General features: G+C 43.4%; 1 protein-coding gene and 1 pseudogene across 1 annotated transcript in view; one reads left to right on the forward strand and one right to left on the reverse strand.

Annotated features, from left to right (window-relative positions):
- VWA3B (von Willebrand factor A domain containing 3B) overlaps positions 1 to 27,166 on the reverse strand; it is a 195,928-nt gene that overhangs the window by 156,423 nt on the left and 12,339 nt on the right. Inside the window, 5 exon segments of the mRNA XM_060116976.1 lie at positions 11,154 to 11,268; positions 12,012 to 12,171; positions 13,909 to 14,159; positions 16,784 to 16,831; positions 22,971 to 23,065. Coding sequence (XP_059972959.1) covers positions 11,154 to 11,268; positions 12,012 to 12,171; positions 13,909 to 14,159; positions 16,784 to 16,831; positions 22,971 to 23,065 — 669 coding nt within the window.
- LOC132501645 (polyadenylate-binding protein 4-like) lies at positions 17,581 to 19,860 on the forward strand (annotated as a pseudogene).

A 27,166-nucleotide genomic window follows, 5' to 3' on the forward strand; every position in this document is an offset into this window, starting at 1 on the left:
GATATCCCTGCACACCTGTTAGAATGGCTATTATCAAAAATACAACAGTGTTGGTGTGGAGGTAGTGAAAAGGGAACTTTTGTGCCCTGTTGGTGCGAAATGTAAATTGGTGAAGCCACTATGGAAAACAGGATGGAGGTTCCTCAAAAAAATTGAAAACACAAGTACCATATGATCCAGCAATCCCACTTCTGGGTATATACCCAAAGGAAATGAAATTACTATTTTGAAGAGATATCTACACTCCCATGTTCATTCCAGCATTACTTACAATATTCAAGACATGGAAGTAACCGAAGCATCCAATGACAGATGAATGGATAAAGAAAATGTGATTTTATATATTTTTTATGGGTATAAAAATTTGAAGTGTATCAATGCAATATTACTCATCCATGAGAAAGAAGGAAATCCTGTCATTTGCAACAACATGGATGGACCTTGAGGGCATTATGCTAAGTGAAATAGTCAGATAGAGAAAGACAAATACTGTATGATCTCACTTATATGTGGAAACAAAAAAAGCCAAACTCATAGAAAGAGAGAGTAGAATGGTGGTTGCCAGGGGCTGGGGCTGAGAGAAATGGGGAGAAATTGGTCAAAGGGTGCAAACTTTCAGTTATTAGATGAATAAGTCCTGGGGATCTAATGTACAGTGTGGTGACTATATTTAACAATACAGTATTATACACTTGAAGGTTGCTAATTGAATGTTCTCACCACACACAAAAAAATGTAATTATGTGAGGTGAAGGATGCATTAACTAAGCTTAGTATGATAATCATTTCACAATATATATGTGTATTACATTGTACACCTTAAATTTTCACAATACTATATGTCAATTTTATCTGGTGGAATAAAAGAAACCTCTGAGCAACCAGGCAAAAAGATAAAGTCACTTACAAAAGAAAAAAATCAAGTTGGCCTTGGATTTCTTCTCAGCAGCACACACTATGAGAAGACACTGGAGCACCACCCATGACACACACAAGACAAACAAAAAGTGAGCCAAGGGCATTCTATCCAACCAAGCTGTCCCTTAAGTATAAAGACGTAGAAAAGAACATTTGGAAACCCTGGGAATATTGTTCCTCTGATTCCCTCCTTGAGGAAACTATTAGAAGATAAATTTTAGCCAACCAAGAGGTGGCTGGGGAAACCAAAGGAGATGGACTATAAGTGAGAACAGAATGTACTTAATAGCAGAACTATTAAAAAACTAAAAACAAAAAACTATTAAAACAAACATGAGAATTGGGATGACAGAAGAAAAGTAAAGGTGATAAAAAAAACTTAGTCTTTAAGTTGCTTACCTAGTGGTAATAACAGTAGGGTAACCCACAGGATGATGATGGTCATGGCCATAACAGCAGTTATAATTATTGACTGGCTAACTATGTGCCAGGTACTACATAAAACACTGTGTGTGTGTGTGTATACACACAGTGTTTCATACAGTGTATACACACATATACACATATATACACACACTCATATATATATATATATATATATATATATATTCCTAACAACCCATAAGGTAAACATCATCATCCCCATTCATAAATAAGAAAGCTAAAGCTCAGATTAGTTAAGTACCTCAACCACGATCACACAGCTAAGTGACAAATCCAAACCCAGGCCTGACTCCAAAGCCCAGGCTCTTGATTTTACTGCATTTGCGTTCATTGAACATAGGACAGTGCCTTATTCCTCTCTGTCTCCTCATCATTTAACACAACTAATATAATATAGCATAATATAATATAGTAATAACAATCTATTATTCCCATTTTATAGATGAGGAAAGGAAGCAGAAAGGTTAAATGACTTTCCCAAAGTTACACAGCTACTTAATCGACGGGGCAGCTAGCATGGCTCTAGAGCAGCGCTATCCAATACTAATTCAATAGTAGGTGAACCACATGTATAATTTCCAATTTTCTAGTAGCCAAATCTTAGGAAAAACTTAATTTTATTAATATATTTGATATAACCCATATGTTCATATTATCATTTTGACATATAATCTATATTAAAAACTATTTATGTCATAATTTACATTTTTTTCCTCACTCAGTCTTTGAAATCCAGGGTGTATTTTATACTTACAGCACATCTCAAATTGGACTCACATTTCAGTGCTCAGTAGCCACATGTGGTCAGTGGCTCCCATATTTAACAGAACAGCTCCAAAGCTACATGTGGCACCAACTTAATAGCACACGAACTCTCCATTTTCCATTCTCCAGCACTGATTCCTGAAGTGTTATTTTATAAAATCAAAAAACAAAGTAACTAGTTATATTATCTACCTCCACAGAAAACCCATCCTGGGGTTAGGGTTTCACTCTCATAAAAAGGTCGTACTTATGCGTGTCGTTGGATCATATTTTTGATGGTAATCTGTTATCCCTATACTTCCTCCTCCCTACCCACTCCCTCCACATTCAAGCAGCCATTCTCCTTGCCCTAAAGAAGGCAGAGCAGAAAGATAAAATAGGCTGCAAGACATTCTGGCTTTTTCTTTTTAAGCCTAACCCCTGAGGAGAGGCACTGGCGTTTACCGAGCAGGCAGCTTTAAGAAGCAGGAGGTAGAGAGGAGTCATCCCAGATTAGAAGGAGGTTCCCCTTGGCTTGGGGGAGAGGAGGAGAGCATCCCAGGAGAGGGTGGGAACTGGCTCCGTGTCTTTGCAGCACCTTGGGAGGAAGGCGCAGGGTGAACGGGGGTGGGGCAGAGTCTGCAAACGACTCCCACATCCAAAGCCAGCATGGGAGCAGCAGAGAACTGCTCAACCTGGAGTGGCCGTGAGACAGGGGACAATGGGTATTTATAGGGCAGTTTTCAGGAAGAGATGTCTAATTACTAGACACCCCTCCCGATGCCTTAGCACTGCCTAGGATCTCCAAGCTGTGGGAAAAGCTCAGGAGGAGTCCCTGGGAATGACTGGGGTTAATTTCCCCCCAATCCCCTGGAATAGAAGGGCACTGGAATCAAAAATTAAACTGAATTCTAGAAATCAAAGAAAGTGTCTGGCTGGACTTGTTTTTGTGACCAGACATTCATATCTGTCACTTAGGGGGCCTCACTTGAGCCTGCCAGAGGCAGTGGGCAGTGTCCCCCAACAAACCATTACACCGGAGCCAGTTCATCTCCAGTGGATGGCTGTAACCCAGGAGGAACTGGAGTGCTGAGGGGTGTGGCCTCTCAGAAGTCACTGCTGACTTGGGGAACACCAGTGGCCTGGGATGAAACCAAGTTTCAAAGAATATCACAGAATACTTTTAAGTCCTGATCAGACACAAAGCAATCAGCAAAAAGGCCACTTGTTGGAGTTTGCTTAAATGATTAATTTCCCTGACTCCCCGAGAAGACCCAGAAATAGAGGGGTGTAGAAGATGATTTTCAGGCCACTATTTCAGACTCTGAGGAAAGAAGGGCTATTTCAGCAGCAGCAGCAGCCAAAGCTCTACTAGACAGGACAGATGAAGACCATCACTGCAGCCAAGCCCTGGCTGACACTGTAACAGGGAAGAACAAATCTGACTCCATGTTAGATCTGTTCCTTTTACTTTAACCCTTTGTGCTTTGTTGCTTGTGCTTAATCATGCGGGCTCTGCACCTTTTGTAAAAGAATGTTGCCTATAGCCTGAAGTATACAGGATAGCCTACTCTCAGGACTCTGACCTTTAAGAGTCCATTCATATAGAGATAAAAAGTTGCAGAACAGGGCTTCTCTGGTGGCGCAGTGGTTGAGAGTCCGCCTGCCAATGCAGGGGACGCAGGTTCGTGCCCCGGTCCGGGAAGATCCCACATGCCGTGGAGCAGCTGGGCCCGTGAGCCATGGCCACTGAGCCTGCACATCCGGAGCCTGTGCTTCACAAGGGGAGAGGCCACAACAGTGAGAGGCCCATGTACCACAAAAAAAAAAAAAAAAAAAAAAAAAAGTTGCAGAACAGAGAATAACATTTGTCTTGTTGGAGGTTTACAGGAACATCGTGACCTGACCTATGTGGACAGCTCCAAGAGCAAAGGAATCCAACACCAAGAAGCCTGCAACAACTAACCATACCCCTCCCTCACCTGGCCTTTAAAAGTGCTTTGCTGAAACCCTTCAAGGAGTTTGGGGTTTTGGGGGCACAAGCCACCCATCTCCTTGTGGGTCCCTGCAGTAAACCTTTCTCTGCTCCAAACTCTGACATTTCAGTACTGTTTGGCCTCACTATGGATCAGGCACATGAACTTGCATTCAGTAACACCATGTTTAAAGACTTTAGGAAGAGAGGCAGGAGCACTGTCCACAGATCTCTACAAGCCAGGTGTCAAGACAAGGAGACCCCCGCTACCTGCCCATCAGGCCTACTCCTTAAACTGCAGTCAGTGACTGCTAGGAGACTGTGGGGGAGGGAGAGCCCAGACCCAGGGCAAGAATGGGGAAAGTGTTGCTCAGTCCTGGAGAGAAATCTTTTCCAAGGAAAAATGCCTGGAGTTCAGGGAAAGTCAACATGCCTCTGTTTTATTTTGCTTATAAGTGAGATGAATATTTCACAGTACACAGAGACTATGAAGAGAACCCACACTCATTAACAGGGAAGGAAACCCAAACTTCAGGAGACTGGGTGGCTCAGAGGAGCTCCAGAAGGTAGCATCATCACTCTGGTCCCATAGCAATCTAGGCTCTGTTGGCACCCTTTCCCCTCCCCAGTAAATAGTCAAAGAGAGTAGTTAAACAGAGAAAGAGGCAAGGACACCTACATGGAAGGTGCTGGCTACACAACAGAGCAGCCACCCCCCTGCTGTATGCCCTGTGAATATAAACATGAGCAGGGACCCACCCAACTCTGGGCGGAAAGCCAAGGGGAAGGATGGCTATGAGGAGGAAAAGTGTAGAGCTACAGCTTCAGGTCAGCGTCACCTGCCATATTAGATCCCCCACGCTTCTTACATCTAAATCACAGATCCTGGGCTTCCCTGGTGGCGCAGTGGTTGGGAGTCCGCCTGCCGGTGCAGGGGACGTGGGTTCGTGCCCTGGTCCGGGAGGATCCCATGTGCCGCAGAGCGGCTGGGCCCGTGAGCCATGGCTGCTGAGCCTGTGTGTCTGGAGCCTGTGCTCTGCAACGGGAGAGGCCACAACAGTGAGAGGCCCGCGTACCGCAAAAAAAATTAAAATAAAAATAAATAAATAAACAAACAAATAAATAAATAAATCACAGATCCTGCTCCACCCAGTGAGGGGAATCCATCTGAGGCTGATGGAGCATTCCTACATGGGATGGAGCCTGCGCCGGAAGAAAGCAGGATTTCTAAGGCAGAAAGTCATCCCTGGAAGGGAAAGGGGAGAAGTCTACTCAGTGCCCAGGTTCATGAACTCAACTCCTGGGAGCCTGAGATTATGACCCACCCAGCCAAGTGCTGCCAACGTCCTGGGATCCCAGTGCAAGCCAGTGCTCCAGCCCCACCCTCGTGCAGGTGAGAAGCCATTCCTTTCTAGAAACAGAGAGATTTGCTTCAGGAGATGTGGATGGCTGGGATCATGTCATGAGATAGTATGAGATATTGCAACACACACACACACACACACACACACACACACACACACACACACACACACACACACTTTTAAACCAGGAACCTGGGAGATGAATACCTCACCCAGGTAGGAGACGATGCCCTGCTTAATTTAAAGATGTCGATGCCATCCACTGGGCCTCACCCTGAACCACACTGCGCCACTGAGGAGTTCTGTAACCTCGGGCAAGTGGTTTAGGTTCAGTTTCTTCACTTGTGAAAAGGGAGATTATGCAGTTGACTTCATGACTGAGCTTCAACAAGATGGCATACACTTATGTACGTATATAAATCACAGAAAGTAAAACCACAGGTAGAGCCAGGAACACATATCATCTAAACCTGCCCCTAAAAGCACCCTAAGTGATTGTCTCCACAGATAACTGGGGCAGAAACCCCCAGCAAATATATTGTGTTTTTTAAAATATTTATATATTTGGCTGCGCCAGGTCTTAGTTGTGGCATGCAAACTCTTAGTTGCAGCATGCATGTGGGATCTAGTTCCCTGACCAGGGATCAAACGTGGGCCCCTGCATTGGGAGAGGGGAGTCTTAACCACTGGACCACCAGGGGAGTCCCTGTATTGTGTTTTAAGGGATAAACAGATGTCACCAGCCCTTTAGGATTCATGAGCTTCTAATCACACATCCCCAATTAGCTGAAGGTAAATAGTCAATTACCTCACCTCGAGTTCAAAGCTGGGACTTAAAGCTACCTGGCCCAGAGAGAGGTGGGCTGAGGGTCAGCTCCCAGCTGCTTAGGACACCTGGTCTGCGGCAGCAGGGGGCAGGCTGTGCCCAAAAAGGCAGGTGGGGAGAGGGTGGCAGAGCGGCCAGGCTGGGAGTTAGGAGACCGCCGGGGTGGGAGCTGAGCCCAGCCTACTTCAGCAACATTCCTCCCCAGGCTGGGCACAAAGAGTCTTCCTGCCCCCATGACTCTCTCTCTCAGGCCCTTCATCACAAAGTCCCTGACTTTCAGAAGTACCTCATGGGTGGTAAAGACTGAGGAAGGTTGTACATTTCTCCCAGTCAGTCACCTGAGAAGCAGAAAAAACACTGACAGGAGGAAGAAAGTGTTCTCCAGATTCCTAATTATACAACTAATACTGTTCTTCCAGAAAATGCATTCTATGTTGTTCTCTTCCCGGTGTTAGACACTACCTTCTGTAAGACGTCTTGAATAGGCTCCAGTGAGTTGCAGTTACTAGTTTACCAGCTGTGTTGGTGCCCAAGTTTAGCATGAGGACAGCTTCATCCTCTCAGAGGGTCTAAGAACACACATGGCTCAAGACAGGGGAACAGACCCAGGGAGTATATTCTAGGGTTTGGTAGATCAACAGGGAAGTGAGTGAGGACAAACAACTTTGGCTGGTCTGTCGGCAGCTTCTGACTCCCTCTGTCTCCACTGCATGCTGCGTAAACACAGCTTCTTTGCTCTGGCAATAACCCAAGAGCCTGAAATCCTCACACAGAGATGTTTTTTCCCTGGAGACTTCAGCAAACTAGAAATTGCTATAGCCAGCAGTGAGTCAGGATTTCCTTTCCTTCATTAATTAAGGCTATGGAGTTATTCACTATTCACTAAGGTCCTTACTCAGCTTCTTAGTTGCCTGTGTTTTCGGTCAACTCTCAGTTATCTGTGCTCTAGATTTCCAGGGATACGCTTTCCCAGAGACCAGCTACCTCACCGCCATCTGCACACTGCCTTTCTGCCTCTCCTTTCTGCTCACATAATGACATTTAGAAAAACAGAGAGGACGATAAATATGCTACCTACTACTATCCCCCCAAATTTGGCAAAATGCCTTTGAAAGTGAAATGGCTTTGAGGTCATCTGCTATTGGGGATGATAAGCTAACATAAATTTGAATTCTTGTTATCATGACCAGTTTACAGATGAAGAAACTGAGGCCTAGACAGGTTATTTGACCCGGGTGAGCAGCCAGTGAACCCAGCCTGCCTGACCTCACGAACTTGTGTCCTTGCTTTTTTCAGCCACTGCACTCTGTCAGCTCATCATGGCAAGACTGGTCCTCACATGTTAGAGATGATGGTGAATCCCAGAAACGGAGAGGCGAGATCATGCGACAAGAAGGTGGCCAGGGGTGGGCACTGTTTTCATCTCCTTGGTCCCCACACCATCCAAGGCTCCTACCCCCAATCTCACTACCACTGACCAAAAGTTGGGTCCAGGAGGTTGTCTGGCTCAAGGGAATTACCCTCATGGGAATCCTCACTCCTTAACCAGTACCTCTGTGCTCCTTGAGGGCAAGGGGACCTGGAGCAGCTTCTGCACTGACCAGCATCGCCTTAAATGCTGATTTGTACCGAATTTGATAACACCAGACATAGAAAATACTGGGGCTCCATGCAGCTATTTAACCATGACTCAAAAACTCTTGCCACTTTATACTACGTAAAATAGGTTGGAGCCTTTATGTTTTCACTTGATATGTCTCATTCTGTCGGGCCACATGCTCTGCAGCTTCCCAAGGTTAACCTGCAATCCACCTGACCAAGGAGGTCTTGCCATCTTCCCAGCCATGGGTTTTGGGGAAAAGAAGAACCAAACTGGGAGCAGCTGCTTCCACTCTGCCCGCCGTCTGCTCCGGCGTGTCAGAAGCTCCCAAGGCCTCTGGGTGTAAGAATTCCCACTTTGCAAGGAGACAAAAATGAAAGTCAACCAGAACAGCAGTGAGAGGCCCAGCAAAATCTGTCTTATCCTTCATATAACTTTGACCATTACAACAGTGCTGACCGACTCCAGAGCTTGGATCTAACTTCCAGATCTTCCCTGTGCCTGGGGCCGCCCTCCCTGGTTCAGCCCATTTGGATTTTCTGACCACGCGCTCCCCCCAGGGTGGTGGTTGCCCCTTGCTATTGATCCAGCTCCCTTCTCAGATTCCTCCTCACACAGCTGACCATCACCAACGTTCCGGCCTCCTGGGCTTCAGGATCCCTATTCCAACCCAACATCCCCATCACAAGCATAGAAGGCTCAGCAAATTCACCCACCTGGTCCCATGCAGACCACCTCCCTTCAATTCAAAAAAATTCAAATCCGGGGCTTTCCTGGTGGCGCAGTGGTTGAGAGTCCGCCTGCCGATGCAGGGGACATGGGTTCCTGCCCCAGTCTGGGAAGATCCCACATGCCACGGAGCAGCTGGGCCCGTGAGCCATGGCCGCTGAGCCGGTGCGTCCGGAGCCTGTGCTCCGCAACGGGAGAGGCCACAGCAGTGAGAGGCTTGCGTACCGCAAAAAAAAAAAAAAAAACTCAAATCCGTACCATAGCTTGGGGATGGGAATCTCTTGGATCCACATCTAACCCCCAATCTCGAGAATATCGACATTATTTCCTTTCTATTCCTTCACTGTTCAACAAACATTTATCGAGCCCATGCTAGGCACTGCCATTACTAGGCAATGCTAGGGCAAAGATGAAAAGATGTGATGCCTGTCTGAGCCGCAGCAAGGAAGAAAATGAAATGCCAGGGTCATGACTGATGTGGCCAGGCCTTCTGCTCACTGTCCGCTGGTGAAGGTTCCTTATGGAATCATGTGGGTCTGCCTCTAATTCACCCACTTAGTCTCTCAGTGAATATGACTTTTTTTTAAAAAAGTAAACAAATGTGTACCTATCAGGTAGATGGAAGAGAGGATGAGAGAACACAAAGAGAAATACAGGTGCCTTTGAAAGCAGAAGGCAGGTCCCTCCCTTAGGTAGCTGGGAACTGGGGCTTTGGATAAACAGCCATCTCTTTCCTAAGGACCCTTCTCGTCCTGGGTCAGCAGGCCATCCAGGGCCTCCTGACACAGCACCCCTCCTCAAAAAGGCCATGGAAGCTACCAACTTCCAAAAGATGCATCCAGAGACCAGAGGACGCTGCAGAGTAGAAACCCTGTGCCAGACACATGCCTGGGCTCTGAAGGCAGCACCAGCCCCCTCTAAACATCTCCTCAATACTCCAAGGGCCGCCCTTCCCAGGCACCAGGTTCTTTTTCACAGGGTACACCAGTGATTCATCCATCAATAGTGCTCTTCATGTGCCACTATGAGATACACGAATTAAACAGACCCCACACTCTGCCTGGGCTCTTCCTGGACCCGAAGGCTCACACTCTGTCATCTGTTCTGGTAAATCTTCCTGGCCCACCCATGGTTACAAAGACCAGTCCTGGAGGCCAGTGGCCTCTGGGCATCCTCCTTCATCGTAACCAAGCCCATCAGTCAGCCCTCCTTCTTCACGTGGACGGGTACAAAAACCCACTTCCCTGTTAATCTCTGAACACAAGACAATACCCACTTTCTTGGTTCCTCTCAGGATCCACTCATGGAGGAAGATGAAAACTCAAAGCAGGTTATCATGAGCAGGAAAAGACTGGGGTTTTAGATTTACTGTTCAAAACATTTCTTAAGCCTTAAATCCTTTCTGTTCATAGCAAACTGCAGCCACATGGATCAACTGGAAACTCACTGGGGTGGACATGAGGGGCTCAGGGCAGAGCAGCAGGTCTTTATGGGAACCGTTTCTCTCCCCACCCCTAACACATGCATGCTTTTCTGGGGTTGTTTTTGTCCACTCTGCAAGATATGCAGGATCTTAGTTCCCCAACCAGGGATCAGACCCATGCCCCCTGCAGTGGAAGCGCGGAGTCTTAATCACTGGACTGCCAGGGAAGTCCCCATGCATGCTTCTCTTTACTCCTCATAAGACACAGAGCATGGCATTTTTATATGTGCGGCAGTTGCATTTACTAAACTTGTCCTCAGGACCACAACCAGATATAAGCTCTGGGTGCAGAATACCATGGTCTGAATATGTTTAGCATCTTTCATACCCCGCGGTCTCTTCTCAAGAGTTTTCATGTGACATTTGATGACCAGCGCCTGGAAGCTTCTTTCTTGGTTATCCTTCTTCTACAGAACTTCCCTGGAACTCACTAAATTGTTACACATTTCCTGGGCTAGCGAGAAACCCCCCAGAGAAAGGAGACATACAAACCAGAGGGAAGTAAAACAGAAAGTCAAGGTCACCAAGAAATCTTGCAGTCAGGTCGGGTTGCCAGAACCACGTATGACCGGGGAGCCAGGTAAACAGACAAAGAAGGAGAGCACCCCTGTACGCGCACATGCGCGCGCACACACACACACACATCCAAGAGCCTGTGAAATATTCCATTTCTTGAATGCTTATTAAGGTGTCCAGACATTTGAAATTTTAAATGATGTTAAAACAAACTTAAAAGGCCAAAGAACAAAGCTGCTTGCATTTCATTCTTCTTTAATGGGAAACATTTGTTCCTCTGGCTTTCTGAGGATAAACAGTATGTTTCCAATTTCAAACCATCACCCTCGGTATCAATAAACACAGTCTGGTGACCACTGGGAGCTCTCCTTTGAAGGTGCCAGCACATGGCCACCTTGCCCAAGAAAGGACTTCTTAATGCGGCAGAGTAAAGCTTGAAACCTGCAGGATCCCCGGGATTCCAGAGTGGAAGAAGCAATTAAGTATTAATATTAATCAATTAGTAAGGATTAGTTAAGCATCTGTATCCCAAGAAAAAGCAGACTTATCCCTACCTGGGGAGTAAGGCTGGCCTAAGGACCTCATGTGCCCAGAGTACTTCCTCTCTAGCCTGTCACCACCCTTAACAGTCCCACCATTAGAGCTGCTCACAAAAACACACTCTTGTGGCTAAAAGAGATATAAAACACCACCAGTTAATCACTTCTTCCAGGTAAAGCTTTATATCCGAACGGTCCTTATCAAAAAGCTTATGTGAATGCATCGGCATTCAAGAACGGATGACACACTGACTGGGATACACTTCCCCTTGGAAAGCACATGATGGACCCATCTGTGAAGAGGAGGAACTGGGAAAGATTCAGAGCATGGATGCTGGGAAACCCTATTTCCTCATCCTCAAGGTTCAGTGACAAGTCTTCCAACCTCTCCTCCCATAAGAGATGGGTTTATCTAATTGTCAGGAGAGCAAGAGTGGAATTGAAGCATTAGAGATGCACACTCACGGCCTCACTCCCTTCCTTTCTCAATGCTCGGGGGCTGTGAGCAGCACGTGGCTCTCCTGGCAGCGGCTAAATAAGGGCCTGCCCTGCGGCCCCAATGACGCCCCCTAGGGGAAGCCCAGCCAGGCTCAGGTGTTAGAGTCTCATTTTGGTTGGTCCAGCCCTGCCATCACCAGAGATGCTCTTTTGATCCCCATCCGGGGCCTGTCACCTATTTATCAATTGGTTCCAAATTCAGAGGTGAACAGGATTAAGACTGCTGGGGCTCTTGAATGCCAAGGATGCAGGCTCTGTGGGATGCAGTTGGAAGGGCCCAAGCTCAGCTGTAAGGCAGTATGCGGATACTGAGTGTGAAGGAATAAGCGCAAAGCCACCTTCGTGATGTGGCAGCAGACACAGACACACACTTACCGATTCGTCTTTCCCCGCCTCCAGCAGAGCGTCTAAGCGGCGAGTCTGGCTCAGAGCCAGCTCAAAAGGCGATTCCTCAACCCAGCTGATGGCAGCGGCTATGGATTGTGCCGTCACAGGAACAGCACCTTCCTGCCATTTCACAGGCTCTTGAGAAACCCTGAAAGGGACCGCATGGGGCTGTCACTGGCAGTGGTCAATGTAGCTGTCAGCCCTCAGTCTCACAGCTACAAGCAGCAAGACACCTAATGTCACCAGAGCTGAGAGAAAGAAAACACATCTCCCAGCCCTCTCAAAGTTACCGAGAAAACAGGTGAGCTGTTTAAGGCAGGTTTCCAAAGCACTATGACCTTCCATAAGCTGTACTGACTGGGAAAAACAACGTTTACAGGATAATTTTAAAATCTCAAAAATTCGAACATTAACAATTGCATTAAAATTACTGAGGAACGTGCACAGGGAACTACGCTCAGTATCTTGTAATAACCTATAATGGAAAAGAAGCTAAAAAGGAATATATATATATACATATATAAAACTGAATCACTTTGCTGTATACCTAAAACTAACACCACATTGTAAATCAACTATATTTCAATAAAAAATTTTTAATGTCAAAAAAATTATTGGGGAGAGTTATTTTCATAAATAGGAAGGTTTAGATGCAACTGTCTTCTGTGAATAGTTAAGTTTCTAAGGATTCACAGCATTAAGATTTACAAATCAGCAACAATTTTGTTACTCCACAATTTTATTTCTAATTCTTTTATTACATTGTTTTCATTGTTCTGAAAGATTCCCATCAGTTACCTTTTTTGGATCAAAAATAGTATTGTTCTGCGTTCAGCAGAGCATAAGTTTTTAAATCCTGGGACATTTTGATTCAATCATTTAATTTGAGCTTAGAAATGTGATGGAATACCCCCAAAAAACAAGGGCCACTTGAGTTTATCTCTGTGTTTATAATTAAATGAATTTTATGAATCACTTATGAATTTGTAATTATAAGAATTATGTGAATCCTGGACTAAATGAATCAGCCTGATTTGCCCCTCCTAGCCCACCTCCAGATACAGAGGCTGCCTTACCTCTGTGTGGCCCTTTGGGTAGAGAATCTGGCTGAGTGGCATCTATGCTACACATTTCCAAGGAAGCTAAAGCACTGTAGACTTAATCACTTAATTCCTTCAATAATATAACTGCGACAGAAATAGAAACCTGGGATAGAACACAATTAGGCAGCATCCTCAAAGGTGTCATCTGTTTAGCTGAAAATATTTTACTTAAAAAAGAAAAACTCAATTAGATAGATGTCCCTCTCATCCAGATGTTTTCTGTCAGGGAAGTACAGCCACTGTTCCACATGAGAAGTCAGTGCTAAAGTCCAAATTCTCTTGAATCCAAGAATCTGTAAAAAATTGATTGTGAAAACTCTGAAATATGAGAAAGTCTATAAAGCCAGCCACCTGTTGTTCTGATTAAAGGGGGTCAACTTACAGGGGAAATCAATTTGAGCTGCAAACTCAATCTGAAAAGCAGTGAAATTTGTGACACTGGAATTCATTATTGAATCTAAAGTCTAAAACGTGTGAAGGAATTTTAATTTTAAGAATTTATATTCTTATATTTTGACCTTGCCATACTATACACTGAAGAAAACAATGTTTCAAAGTCTCTTCTAATTTGAAAACTAAGATGCCATATACAAAGCAGATAAAAGTTTTTAAGATTTACTCATTGTGGGTTTTCTGCTGGAATGATATATTCTAGGAAATTACAAGATTATAGCTCCTCCCTCCCCACAGATCTAACTGTGTTAGTTATGCTCCTTAACTCCAAATACATGAAAATTACTCATGAAGTTTCAGGGAAATACTCCTTTCCTATGGGAACTCACCATATGATATTGAACTTGGCTATGTGAGCCACCTGCTCCTGGAGGACCATGATTAGAGCATCTTGGCACAGATTAAGCTCCTCCTCCAGCATGCCGCCAAAATCCAGCACTATGGTGATGCACTGTTCCAAGATGACACCAAATATCTACCGGCTGTTGCTGGTGAGCCAGTCCATCCGCTGCTTGTAGCTCTCCACAGCTTGTGTTAAGTGTTCCACATACTGATAGATCAGTTCTGATTTGGCTGTCAACTTAATGAAAATAAAAGTAACAAAATAAAATAAAATTAATAAGAGCACACCAAATCAAGTCATTTGAACCACACTGCAGCCAGGAACAATAGGGCCCACTGAGTCATGGGCTATGCCATCAAGAACTGTACATTAATAACAGTTTCATAGATGATCCTTCAAACTCCACATAATTCAGGAGGAAGTCTTCCAATCTTTCAACTGAAAAACCCTTGGATAATTCCCCATAGAAGGAAACATGGTGATAAAATCTATTCAAAAATATAGCACTCTTTTTTAAAAAATGTGTTTCCAGATTGCATTTAATCTTTCTAGTTACAGAATGATTTTTATCTGAAAATGCTCAGGGGTACTTTAAGAAATTAGGTAGAAGAAAAGAGAGATTAGCAAAGGCAGAGGGGAAAAAAGTTCCTCAAGGAACTAGAAAAAGATGAACAAACAAAACACGGAGTTAGTAGAAAGAAGGAAATCATCAAGATCGGAGCAGAAATAAATGAAATAGAGACTAAAGAAGCAATGAAAATAACAATGAAACTAAGAGTTGGTTCTTTGAAAAGATAAACAAAACTGATAAACCTTTAGCCAGACTCATAGAGAAAAAAAAGAGAGTGCCCAAATCAATAAAACCAGTAATGAAAAAGAAAAACTTACAACCAACACTACAGAAATACAAAGGATCATAAGAGATTGCTATGAACAACTATACACCAATAAAATGAACAACCTAGAAGAAATGCACAAATCTCCCAGATGGAACCAGGAAGAAATAGAAAATATGAACAGGCCAATTATCAGTAATGAAATTGAATCAGTAATAAAAAAAAACCCAACAAATCCCCCAAAACAAAAGTGTAGAACCAGATGGCTTCACAGGTGAATTCTACCAAACATTTAGAAAAGAGTTAACACCTATCCTTCTCAAACTATTCCACAAAAATTGCAAAGGAAAGAATACTTCCAAACTCATTCTACCAGGCCAGCATCACCCTGATACCAAAACGAGATTATCACAAAAAGAGAAAATTACAGGCTTATCACTGATTAACATAGATGCAAAAACCTTCAACAAAATATTAGCAAACCAAATCCAAAAATACATGAAAAGGATCATATATCATGATCAAGTGGGATTTATCCCAAAGATGCAAGGATGGTTCAGCACCTGCAAATCAATAAATGCGATACACCACTTTAACAAACTGAAGAATAAAAATAATATGATCATCTCAATGGATGCAGAAAAAGTTTTTGACAAAACTTAACATCCATTTATGATAAAAAAAAAAAAAACTCTACACAAAGTGGATATAGAGGGAACATACCTTGACAAAATAAAGGCCATATATGATAAACCTATAGCTAACAGCATACTTAATGGTGAAAAGCTGAAAACATTTCCTCTAAGATCAAGAACAAGACCAGGATGCCTGCTCTTGCCACTTTAATTCAACATAGTATTGTAAGTCTTAGCCAGAGCAATCCGACAAAAAAGAAATAAAAGGAATTCAAATTGGAAAGGAAGAAGTAAAACTGTCACTATTTGCAAATGACATGATACTATACATAGAAAATCCTAAAGACACCACCAAAAAACTACCAGAGTTCATCAATGAATTCAGGATACAAAATTAGTATACAGAAATTTGTTGTAGTTCTATACACTAACAATGAACTACCAGAAAGAGAAATTAAGAAAACAATCCCATTTACTATCACATCAAAAAGAATAAAATACCTAGGAATAAATCTAAGGAGGTAAAAGACCTGTATTCAGAAAACTATTAAGACACTAATGAAAGAAATTAAAGATGACACAAACAGATAGAAAGATATACTGTGTTCATGGATTGGAAAAATTAATATTGTTAAAATGACCATACTACCCAAGGCAACCTATATATTTAACGCCAGCCTTATCAAAATACCAATGGCATTTTTCACAGAACTAGAACAAATAATTTTAAAATTTGTATGAAAACACAAAAGACCGCGAATAGCCAAAGCAATCTTTAGAAAGAAGAACAGAGCTGGAGGTATCATGTTCCCTGACTTCAGACTATACTACAAAGCCAGCAATCAAAACAGTGTGGTACTGGCACAAAAACAGACACATAGATCAACGACGCAGAACAGACAGCCCAGAAATAAACCCATGCATTTATGGTCAATTAATTTATGCAAAAGAGGCAAGAATATCCAATTGGGAAAAGACACTCTCTTCAATAAGTGGTGCTGGGAAAACTAGACAGCTACTTGTAAAAGAATAAAATTAGAATATTTTCTCACACCGCATACAAAAATAACCTCAAAATGAATTAAAGACCTAAATGTAATACTGGAAACCATAAAACTCCTAGGGAAAACATAGGCAGAACACTCTTTGACATAAATCACAGCAATATCTTTTTGAATCTGTCTCCTAAGGCAAAGGAAACAAAAGCAAAAGTGAACAAATGGGACCTAATTAAACTGAAAAGCTTTTACACAACATATGAAACCACTGGCAAAATGAAAAGATAACCTTCTGAATGGGAGAAAATATTTGCAAATGATATGACTGATAAGGGATTAATATCCAAAATATAGAGGCATACAAATTAATATCAAAAAAACAAACAACTCACTCTCCGCCCGGGGTCGCCGCAGCCTCCGCCGCTTTCAGGCCTAGCAGCCTGAAGAAAAAAAAAAAAAAGAAAGAAAGAAAGAAAAAGAGTGAATCCTCCTCAGAGAACCCGCGGGTAAGTCACTTTGGCACGCTTCCGGCCTGCCCTACGCTGCAGCCGCCGCCGCCCGCGGTCCGGTGGTGAGCCGCTCGCGCGCTCGCGGCCGCGCACTTCCGCACGCCGCCCGGCCGTGCCGCGTGGCAGCCCCGAGCCCGCCGCACCCGCCCCCCGCGCGCTGGCCTCCGCGCTGCACGTGTCCGCGCTGCCCTTTGCCTGCCTGGCGTGGGTGGCGCCTGCGCGCTCGGGCAGCCTGGGGGCTTGCCGAGTCGGCACCGACAAATACTTGGGTTTCCCGTTTCCCCGGGCTGCCGTAATCTTAAACTGCCGGGAGCCTGAGGCCTATATTTATAGAGAAACGCACGTTCTGGAGGCCACCGTGGGCACCACAGGGTTGCCTCTGGAAGAATTTTTGTAATTTGGAGGACAGTCCCCGTTTTAATTTTTTTCATTTTTTGAAATTGGGAGCTGCCAGACCAGGACAGCTGAAAACTGCAAACTCCCAGGGAGGGCCATATTGTTCTTGAGGGCCTTTTGTCTGCGGTTTGGCAGTCTCCGGCCCGCGGAGCCGACTCCAGCTTCTCTGAGCTTCACTGGCCCCTATGAGCCGCGGCACGGGCCACGGCTCCGAGCGGAAACCCCCTTTGTCCTGTGTGGTCCCTCTAAGAAGTTCTCCTGGCGGGGCTCAGGGTGGTGGGGAGATGAACGCTGCACCCAGCAGCTACCCCATGACCTCCCTGTACGTGGGTGGCCTGCACTCAGATGTCACCGAGGCCGTGCTAAACGAAAAGTTCAGTCCTGCAGGGCCTGTGCTGTCCACCTGGGTGTGCCGCGATATGATCACCCGCTGCTCCCTGGGTTATGCGTATGTCAACTTCCGGCAGCCGGCTGACTGCTGAGCGGGCTTTGGATACCATGAACTTTGATGTGATTAAGAGAAAGCCAATCCGTAACATGTGGTCTCAGAGGGATCTCCTTGAGAAAGAGGGATCTCTTTGAGAAAATCTGGCGTGGGAAACATCTTCATCAAAAACCTGGACAAATCTATAGATAACAAGGCACTTTATGATACTTTTTCTGCTTTTGGAAACATTCTGTCCTGCAAGGTGGTGTGTGATGAGAACGGCTCTAAGGGTTATTACGTCTTTGTCCACTTCGAGACCCAGGAGGCTGCCGACAAGGCCATCGAGAAGATGAACTGCATGCTCCTCAATGACCACAAAGTGTTTGTGGGCAGATTCAAGTCTCGAAAAGAGCGAGAAGCTGAGCTTGGAGCCAAAGCCAAGGAATTCACCAATGTTTATATCAAAAACTCTGGGGAAGAGGTGGATGATGAGAGTCTGAAAGAGCTATTCAGCCAGTTTGGTAAGTGTCAAGGTGACGAGAGATCCCAGTGGGAAATCCAAAGGCTTTGGCTTTGTGAGTTATGAAAAGCACGAGGATTCCAATAAGGCCGTGGAAGAGATGAATGGAAAAGAAATCAGTGGGAAAGTCATTTTCTTTGGCCGTGCACAGAAGAAAGTGGAACAGCAGGCCGAGTTAAAGCGAAATTTTTTTTTTATTAGTTTCTGCTTTATAACAAAGTGAATCAGTCATACATATACATCTGTTCCCACATCCCTTCCCTCATGCATCTCCCTCCCTCCCACCCTCCCCATCCCACCCCTCCAGGCGGCCACAAAGCACCGAGCTGATCTCCCTGTGCTCTGCGGCTGCTTCCCACTATCTACCTACCTTACGTTTGGTAGTGTATATATGTCCATGCCTCTCTTTCGCTTTGTCACAAAAGCGAAAATTTGAACAGCTGAAACAGGAGGGAATTAGTCACTATCAGGGGGTGAATCTCTACATTAAGAACTTGGATGACACCATTGATGATGAGAAGTTAAGGAAAGAGTTTTCTCCTTTTGGATCAATCACCAGTGCTAAGGTAATGCTGGAGGATGGGAGAAGCAAAGGGTTTGGCTTTGTCTGCTTCTCATCCCCTGAAGAGGCAACCAAAGCAGTCACAGAGATGAACGGATGCATCATGGGCTCCAAGCCACTGTATGTCGCCCTGGCCCAGAGAAAGGAAGAGAGAAAGGCTCACCTGACCTACCAGTATATGCATTGGGTGGTTGGGATAAGAGCGCTCCCTGCCAATGCCATCTTAAATCACTTCCAGCCTGCAGCTGGGGGCTACTTTGTTCCAGCAGTTCCACAGGCTCAGGGAAGACCTCCGTATAACCTAACCAATTAGCACAGATGAGGCCTAATCCACACTGGCAGCAAGGTGGGAGACCTCAAGGCTTCCAAGGAATGCCAAGTGCTATATGCCAGTCTGGGCGTCATCCAGCTCTTTGCCATCTGGCTCCAGCTGGTAATGCTCCAGCCTCTCACAGCCTCCCTACTACCACTCAGAGTCGGGTCTGAGTGCCCAGACCGCTTGGCTGTGGACTTTGGTGGGGCTGGTGCCGCCCAGCAAGGGCTGACTGACAGCTGCCAGTCTGGAGGTGTTTCCGCAGCTGGGCAGAACCTAGCACCTCGTGCTGCTGTTGCTGCCGCTGCTGCTCGGGCTGTTGCACCTTACAGATACGCCTCCAGTGTCCACAGCCCTCACCCTGCCAACTGGCCCCTGCAGGCACCCCAGCCTGCACCCCATGTGCAGGGGCAGGAGCCGCTGACTGCCTCCATGCTGGCCGCAGCACCGCCCCCCCCAGGAACAGAAGCAGATGTTGGGTGAACGTTTGTTCCTGCTCATCCAGACGATGCACTCAAACCTGGCTGGGAAGATTACGGGGATGCTGCTGGAGACTGACAACTCGGAGCTGCTGCACATGCTGGGGTCCCCCGAGTCTCTCCGCTCCAAGGTGAAGCTGTGGCGGTCCTGCAGGCTCATCACGCCAAGAAAGAAGGTGCCCAGAAGGTGGGCGCTGTTGCTGCTGCTACCTCTTAGACAAGGACAAACCGATTCAAAAGCCAAATAACCCCTCATGGAATTCAGCTCAAGGTTTGAAGATGCCCTAGCTTGTCCTATGGACCTCAACACCAAGAACCACAAATTGCAAATTTAGTAAGTCATTTTGTATCAAAAGGTCAATTCTGAAGCGCCTAGAATTTTTCAATTGAAAGATTATATTCTCTGGGTTCTGATATGGCACAGACAGTGTTAACTTTTTTTTTTTCTATTGCGAGTTTTGATTTTTTCCCCCCAGAAATTGATTTTATTTGATGTACCCAAGTCTTAAGTTTCTCAATAAAGAAAAAAATCTCCATAAAAAAACTGAAAAAATGGGCAGAAGATCTAAATAGATATTTTCCCAAAGAAGACATACAGATGGTCAACAGGCACATGAAAAGACACTCAACGTCACTAATCATCAGAGAAATGCAAATCAAAACCACAATGAGATATCAGCTCACACCTGTCAGAATGGCTATCATCAAAAAGACGAAAAAATAACAAATGCTCAGGAAATGGAGAAAACGGAACCCTCCTACACTGTTGGTGGGAATGTAATTGGTGCAGCCCCTATGAAAAACAGTATGGAAGTTCTTCAAAAAACTAAAAATAGAACTGGCATATAATCCAGCAATTCTCCTGGGTATATATACAAAGAAAATGAAAATACTAATTCGTAGGTGTACATGCAGCCCAGTGTTCATAGCAGCATTATCTACAGTGGCCAGATAATGGAAGATATGGAAGCAACGTAAGTATCCATCAACATATGAACGGATAAAGGAGATGTGATATATATATATATACATATATCACACAATAGAATAGAATATTACTCAGATAGAATTTTACTCAGCCATAAAAAATAATGAAATCTTGCCATTTGCAACAACATGGATGGATCTGGAGGATATTATGCTCAGTGAAATAAGTCAGACAGAGAAAGACAAATATTATGGAATCTGAAAAATAAAATGAATGAATATAACAAAAAATGCATCTGTATTATATTTGCATCTGGCGTTGAATTGTATCATTTCATAAATGACATCAAATTTGTATTCAACCTAGAGATTATCATACTAAGTGAAGTCAGACAAGAAAGACAAATATCATATGATATCACTTATATGTGGAATTTTAAAAAATGATACAAATGGACTTATTTACAGAACGGAAACAGACTCAACAGACTTTGAGAACAAACTTATGGTAACCAAAGGGGAAAGGTGGCGGGGGGGAGGATAAATCAGAAGTTTGGGATTAACATATACACACTACTATATATAAAATCAACAAGGACCTACTGTATAACACAGAGAACTCTACTCAATAATCTGTAATAACATATGGGAAAAGAATCTGAAAAAGAATGGATATGTGTATATGTATAACTAAATCACTTTGTACACCTGAAACTAACACAACAATGTCAATAAACAATGTACTCTAATAAAAAATAAAAATTAAATTAAAAAAAATTTGTATTCAACAAATCTAGATAAAATTCAGACACTCCAGAGAAAACTGGGTTGGGCTGGGGGAGAAATTAGGTAGAAGAAAAGAGAGATCAGCAAAGGCAGATGAAAAAAAAAGTCTCACTGAAACATCTGCCTAAGCATAATATGCCAAAAATATTTCTGAAAATGCTTCTAAACATACCAGCACATCTGCCTGGCTTCCTCTAAGGGATGCCACCCCACTACCCAGCCTCCCGCTCACAGCCTTTGTCCTATGTCCTCTTGTCTCTCAGGCCAAGCTCCCCTGTACCTGGATCACTTGATCACCCAGAGCTGCCACCAACACTCTAGGGGCTGCCCCTGAAAGGTGACTTACAAATAAAGCATCGTTCACACAGGTCAAGCAAAATCGTGCAAGGCCTTTTAGGGTGTAGGGAGGCAGGAGACAGACAAAAGGAATAAGAAAAAAGTGTACCCTATGCTGTGAAGAATCAGACGTTAAAAGATCTGGTACTTAAAAAAAAAAAAACAGGGCTTCCCTGGTGGCTCAGTGGTTGAGGGTCCGCCTGCCGATGCAGGGGACACGGGTTCGTGCCCCGGTCGGGGAGGATCCCACATGCCGCGGAGCGGCTGGGCCCGTGAGCCGTGGCCACTCGGCCTGCTCGTCCGGAGCCTGTGCTCCGCAACTGGAGAGGCCGCAGCAGTGAGAGGCCCGCGTACTGCAAAAAAAAAAAAAAAAAAAAAAACAACTCTAACAATCTTCACAACACCCCCAAACACCTAAATGGTTAAGGAAAATGTGTCTTTGGAACACACCATGTAATTCTACGGTTTCATGCTGGCCCCTCTGCCTTCAACTCCTTTCGTTCTCATCCCAGCCCCCTCCCCAAACCCCCGTGTCAGCAGAATTCCTAACTCCCTCGCCAGAGTTCATGGCACTTACTACAAACCTCTACCATAACACAGAAACCAGGGTGGGACCATGTCATAGGGGCCATGCGGGTGGAATTAGATGGCAAAGACAGACGTTTTCAATACTGCCACATTGATTTTAAGGTGGTTCAGATAAAAAAAGCTGCGCGGCGCCACCAAAATAAAATAAAATAAAAATAAGAGTAATGTACATTTTTTAAATGTTAAGAAATAACCATCCAGGTGGTACATGAATGTACAGTGACATGAAAAAGTATCCATGAAGCAACATGATGGGACGTGTGTCTCTGGAGCTCCCTGTGGTGGCTGGGGTGTGCACAGCGCCTGACATGTTAAGGGTGCGCAGGAATCACGTGTTGAATTGCTGGGAATGAAGGACTCCAGTAAGAGGTGCCACTCAATCTCTGTCCACTACTACCTGCATCAGGGATCCTCTATTCCTAGAGCATCTACCAGACAACAGCAGCTTGCGCTTGCCTTCCAGCTAACTTCTGTCATACTGCTTTGTTTCTCTATTTTCCAGGCAAAACAAAGTGTTGATATGCAAAGGTTTTCACCTCTGGTCAAGACCTTTCTGCTCTCATCTCTAATGGGTCAAGTGCTTCTCTCCCCAGTTCCTGGGCCGTGACATTCACCACTGTCTACACACAGTCAGAAGAAATCCTCCAGCCCTGATAAGGCCTTGGCCTGCCTGCCTCTCCATGCAGACCTCAGTTGCATGTCTCAGGACCTGGCCATCGAGGGAACTCCGACTTACATTGTACGCTCTGCCATCTTCCGTTGTGTAGATCCGTGGAAACAGGCTGTCTGCATACCGGGAAGCCACAAGTCTCCCCAGAGCCGTCACATAATCTGCATGTTTATAAAGAAAAGCAGTCAAAATGGTACATTATCAACACTTATTTTTATTTCAAAATGCTATTCTCTGACATCAGATGATGTCCCCAGGGACACCAATAATCCGTGATGCTTAGTATTCTGTTCTAGATAATGAAGTATTTCTAGGTGCTATGATAAATGTGACTGTTTATGACATGTGAAATCCTGTAATACATGAATGAACGGGGAGGAAGAACAGGGTTTTTTTCTTGGTCTCCTGGTTCTTTTGTCCAGAATGATTAAGGCAGAGGTCAAAAAGATGACATAGAAACTGTGTTTAATTCCGGAAATCTTTTATTCAGGACTCGGGCTTAGTTTTCAGAATTTTAAAAATTAAACTTAGATATTATCTACTGTTCTCTCGAGTGGGGATTCATGAATAAATGAGTGAGATGAAGCAAGTAGGGAATAGAGTCAGAACACTCATACAGGATGTCAAGACCACTTTCTTCTCAGAGCATATGCTCAGCTGTTCAACATCCATCCCATAAACACTCATTGAGCACCCGCTATGTGCTAGACACAGTGCTTACAGAATGGGAGTACACTGCTTCCTGAAACATATGTTTACTCCTTCGCAGAACTAACAGAAGGTTTCAAGGACTAATTATGACTTGGCAGGACAGAGATGAGGTAAGGCTTCATGGAGCCGTTTTATTGTGATAATTATTTTATTGTTGTTGTTACTGTTAGTATTATTAAGTCCTAAAGGTGGTAGAGAGAGTGGTGGTACTCTTTGATCCAACACTTCCTTTCCTTTGCCTTTCTAGGGAGGCAGGATCACAGCCTACTTGGAAAAGGCAGAAGGGGCAAGGCTGAATTTTAGAGACCAGGTTTGGTCCCAAATCACCAGGAATGATAAAATTCACAAGTCTTGAAGTTCAATGTCCATAATAGTAAAGAGCAAAGAATGGATACTTGAATCCCACCAGCAATAACCTCACTCAATAAATCTCTCAATCTTTAAAATCTTCATTTCTAAGATTTCAACATTCTTTTTTTTTTTTTTTCTTTGCGGTACGTGGGCCTCTCACTGTTGTGGCCTCTCCCGTTGTGGAGCACAGGCTCTGGATGCGCAGGGTTCAGCGGCCATGGCTCACGGGCCTAGCCACTCCGCGGCATGTGGGATCTTCCCAGACCGGGGCACGAACCCATGTCCCCTGCATCGGCAGGCGGACTCTCAACCACTGCGCCACCAGGGAAGCCCCTGATTTCAACATCTTGACTGACATTTACAGAGCAGCGTCAAATCACCAGCAGCATTCTCTCTTTACCTAAGGCATTTATCTGGAGTCAAGAGAGAGGGCTATTTTCTGAGAATTGAAGAAGATGAATCTATATAAGGCTCCATAGCTGTATTGCCAAATAAAATTAAGTCATTGTGAATTCCCCATCCAATAATGGTGAAGTAGATTTTCTTGGCTAACTCTCACACAGAAAAAAAATTATAAGCCCTGGACAAAATATTAAAATAGCTACTTGAAGGCACTAGAGAGCAATCAAGAACAGGCAGAAACTGGAGTAGCATTAATCCTTGAAAAAAGGAAATTGGTGAGATTTGCATTCATTTAATAAGGGAGGCAGAGTTTAGAGTTTGAGTCCAACCAAGTTAACTGCTTGCTAGAATAAGAATCAGCTCTCCACCCATCAACTGGTAAGTGGATAAACAAACTGTGGAATATCCATACAATTCATCTCCTGATTTTATTTGGCCATAAAATGAATAAAGTTCTGGTACATGCTACAACATGGATGAATCTTAAAAACATCACATTAAGTGAAAGATGTCAGGGACTTCCCTGGTGGTGCAGTGGTTAAGAATCCACCTGCCAATGCAGGGGACACAGGTTCGAGCCCTGGTCCGGGAAGATCCCCCATGCTGCAGAGCAACTAAGCCCGTGCACCACAACGACTGAGCCTGCGCTCTAGAGCCTGCAAGCCACAACTGCTGAACCCGTGTGCCACAACTATTGAAGCCCACGCACCTAGAGCCCGTGATCCACAACAAGAGAAGCCACCGTAATGAGAAGACCGCACACCACAATGAAGAGTAGCCCCCACTCGCCATAACTAGAGAAAGCCCACACGCAGCAATGAAGACCCAACTCAGCCAAAAATTAATTTTTTTTTAAGTGAAAGATGTCAGTCACAAAACACCACATATTATATGACTCCATTTATATAAAATGTCCAGAACAAAAAAATCTATAGAGACAGAAAGTAGACTGCTTTGGGCTGGGGCCTGATGGACAGGGTGCATAGCTAAAAAATACACAGTTTCTTTCTGCAGTGATGAAAATGTTCTAAAGTTGACTGTGATGATGGTTGCACATATCTGTAAATATTGAATTGCACACTTTAAATGGGTGAATCGTATAGTATGTGAATTACATCTCAATAAAGCTGTTATTTTTAAAAAAGCAGATATGGGAATCTAGCTGTTTTCTATTAGGACAAATATTAAAGGGATTTTCAAAAAGGTAAAACAGTGCCACTCTTCTCTCTACCATTTTTATTTTAAAAAACATTTTTCTTAAAAATGTTATGTTAACATATAATGGGTTTGTTACTTTTAAATGAATTAATAAATATTTTTAAGGGTTTTAGTTTTAACTTCCAATATGATAAATATCAACAGATGTAAAATGCATAAATTCTTGTAAGAGATTAAAAATGAGGACATGATATGAAAGTGTATAAAGGAGATGTAATGAACTGAATAAAGAAACATTAGGGTAAAAACATTTACATAGTAATATAGGTAATCAATTCTAATGACAGTGGATTTCTCATCAGAAATCACAGAGGCCAGAAGGAAGTAGCACAATGTCTTTTAAGTGCTAAAAGAAAAGAACTGTCAACCCCAAATCTTATATCTGGTGAAATTATTCTTCAGGAATGAAGGAGAAATAAAGATATTGTCAGACAAAGAAAAAAAAAATGTTGCTAGCACAGGAAGGAGATGATAAAAGAAAGAACCTTGAAACATCAGGAAGGAAGAAAACAGTAAGCATAAATATGGGTAAATAAAACATATTTCTCTTCTTGAATTTTCTAAACTGCTTGATGGTTGAATCAAAAAGTATAGTACAGCCTAATGTGATTCTCAATGTATGAAGAAAAACTATAAAGCATACTATAAATGAGGAGATTAAAGGGACATAAAGGGAAATAGTTACCATTCTTCATTCAAACTGATAAAATGCTGACACCAGTAGACTTTGATAAGTTACATATTTATAATGTAATACCTAGCACAACCACTAAAAGAGCTGTGTGAAGAGATACACTCAAAAAATACTATAGATAAACTTTTTAAAATTCTGAAAAATGTTTAAGTAACCCAAAGATAGGCAAGAAAAAGAAATAAATGGAAAACAGGAAAAAAACAGAAAACAAAAAATAAAATGTCAGACAAACTCTAACATATAAATAATTACATTAAATATAATTGGTCTAGATACAACAATTTAAAGAGATTGGCAAAGAGGATTTTAAAACTGACCCAATAATAAGGTGTCTATAAAAACTTGCTTCAAATATAATGATATATAAGTTAAAAGTAAAAGGGCAAAAAAGATAAGTCATGTAAATATTAAAAAAAAAGAAAGCAGGATTGGCCATATAATGTAAAAAAAGTAAACTACAGAGGAAAGAATATTACTAAGGATAGAGGAGAACATTATATAATTATAAAAGTGTCAATCTGCTAGGAAGACTTTGCAATTCTAAATGTACATGCACCAAACAACAGAGCTGCAAATATGTAAAGTAAAAACTGATAGAACTGAAAGTAGAAACAGACAAATCCACAATTATAGTTGGAGCTTTCAATATCACTCCTGTCAACAATTGATAGAATAACTAAACAGAAAATCAGCAAGAATACTCAACAACACCATCATAAACAGGATCTAATTGGCATTTATTTTTTAAATTACTCCATACAACAACAGAAGAATACACATTCAAGTACCACAGAATATATACCAAGGTAAACCATATCCAGGGCTAGAAAACAAACCTCGAAAAATTTAAAAGAATTGAAACTGAGTATGTTCTCTGTCCACAGTG

Source organism: Mesoplodon densirostris, chromosome 14, assembly GCF_025265405.1.
Source record: "Mesoplodon densirostris isolate mMesDen1 chromosome 14, mMesDen1 primary haplotype, whole genome shotgun sequence".
Classification (NCBI taxonomy): domain Eukaryota; kingdom Metazoa; phylum Chordata; class Mammalia; order Artiodactyla; family Ziphiidae; genus Mesoplodon; species Mesoplodon densirostris.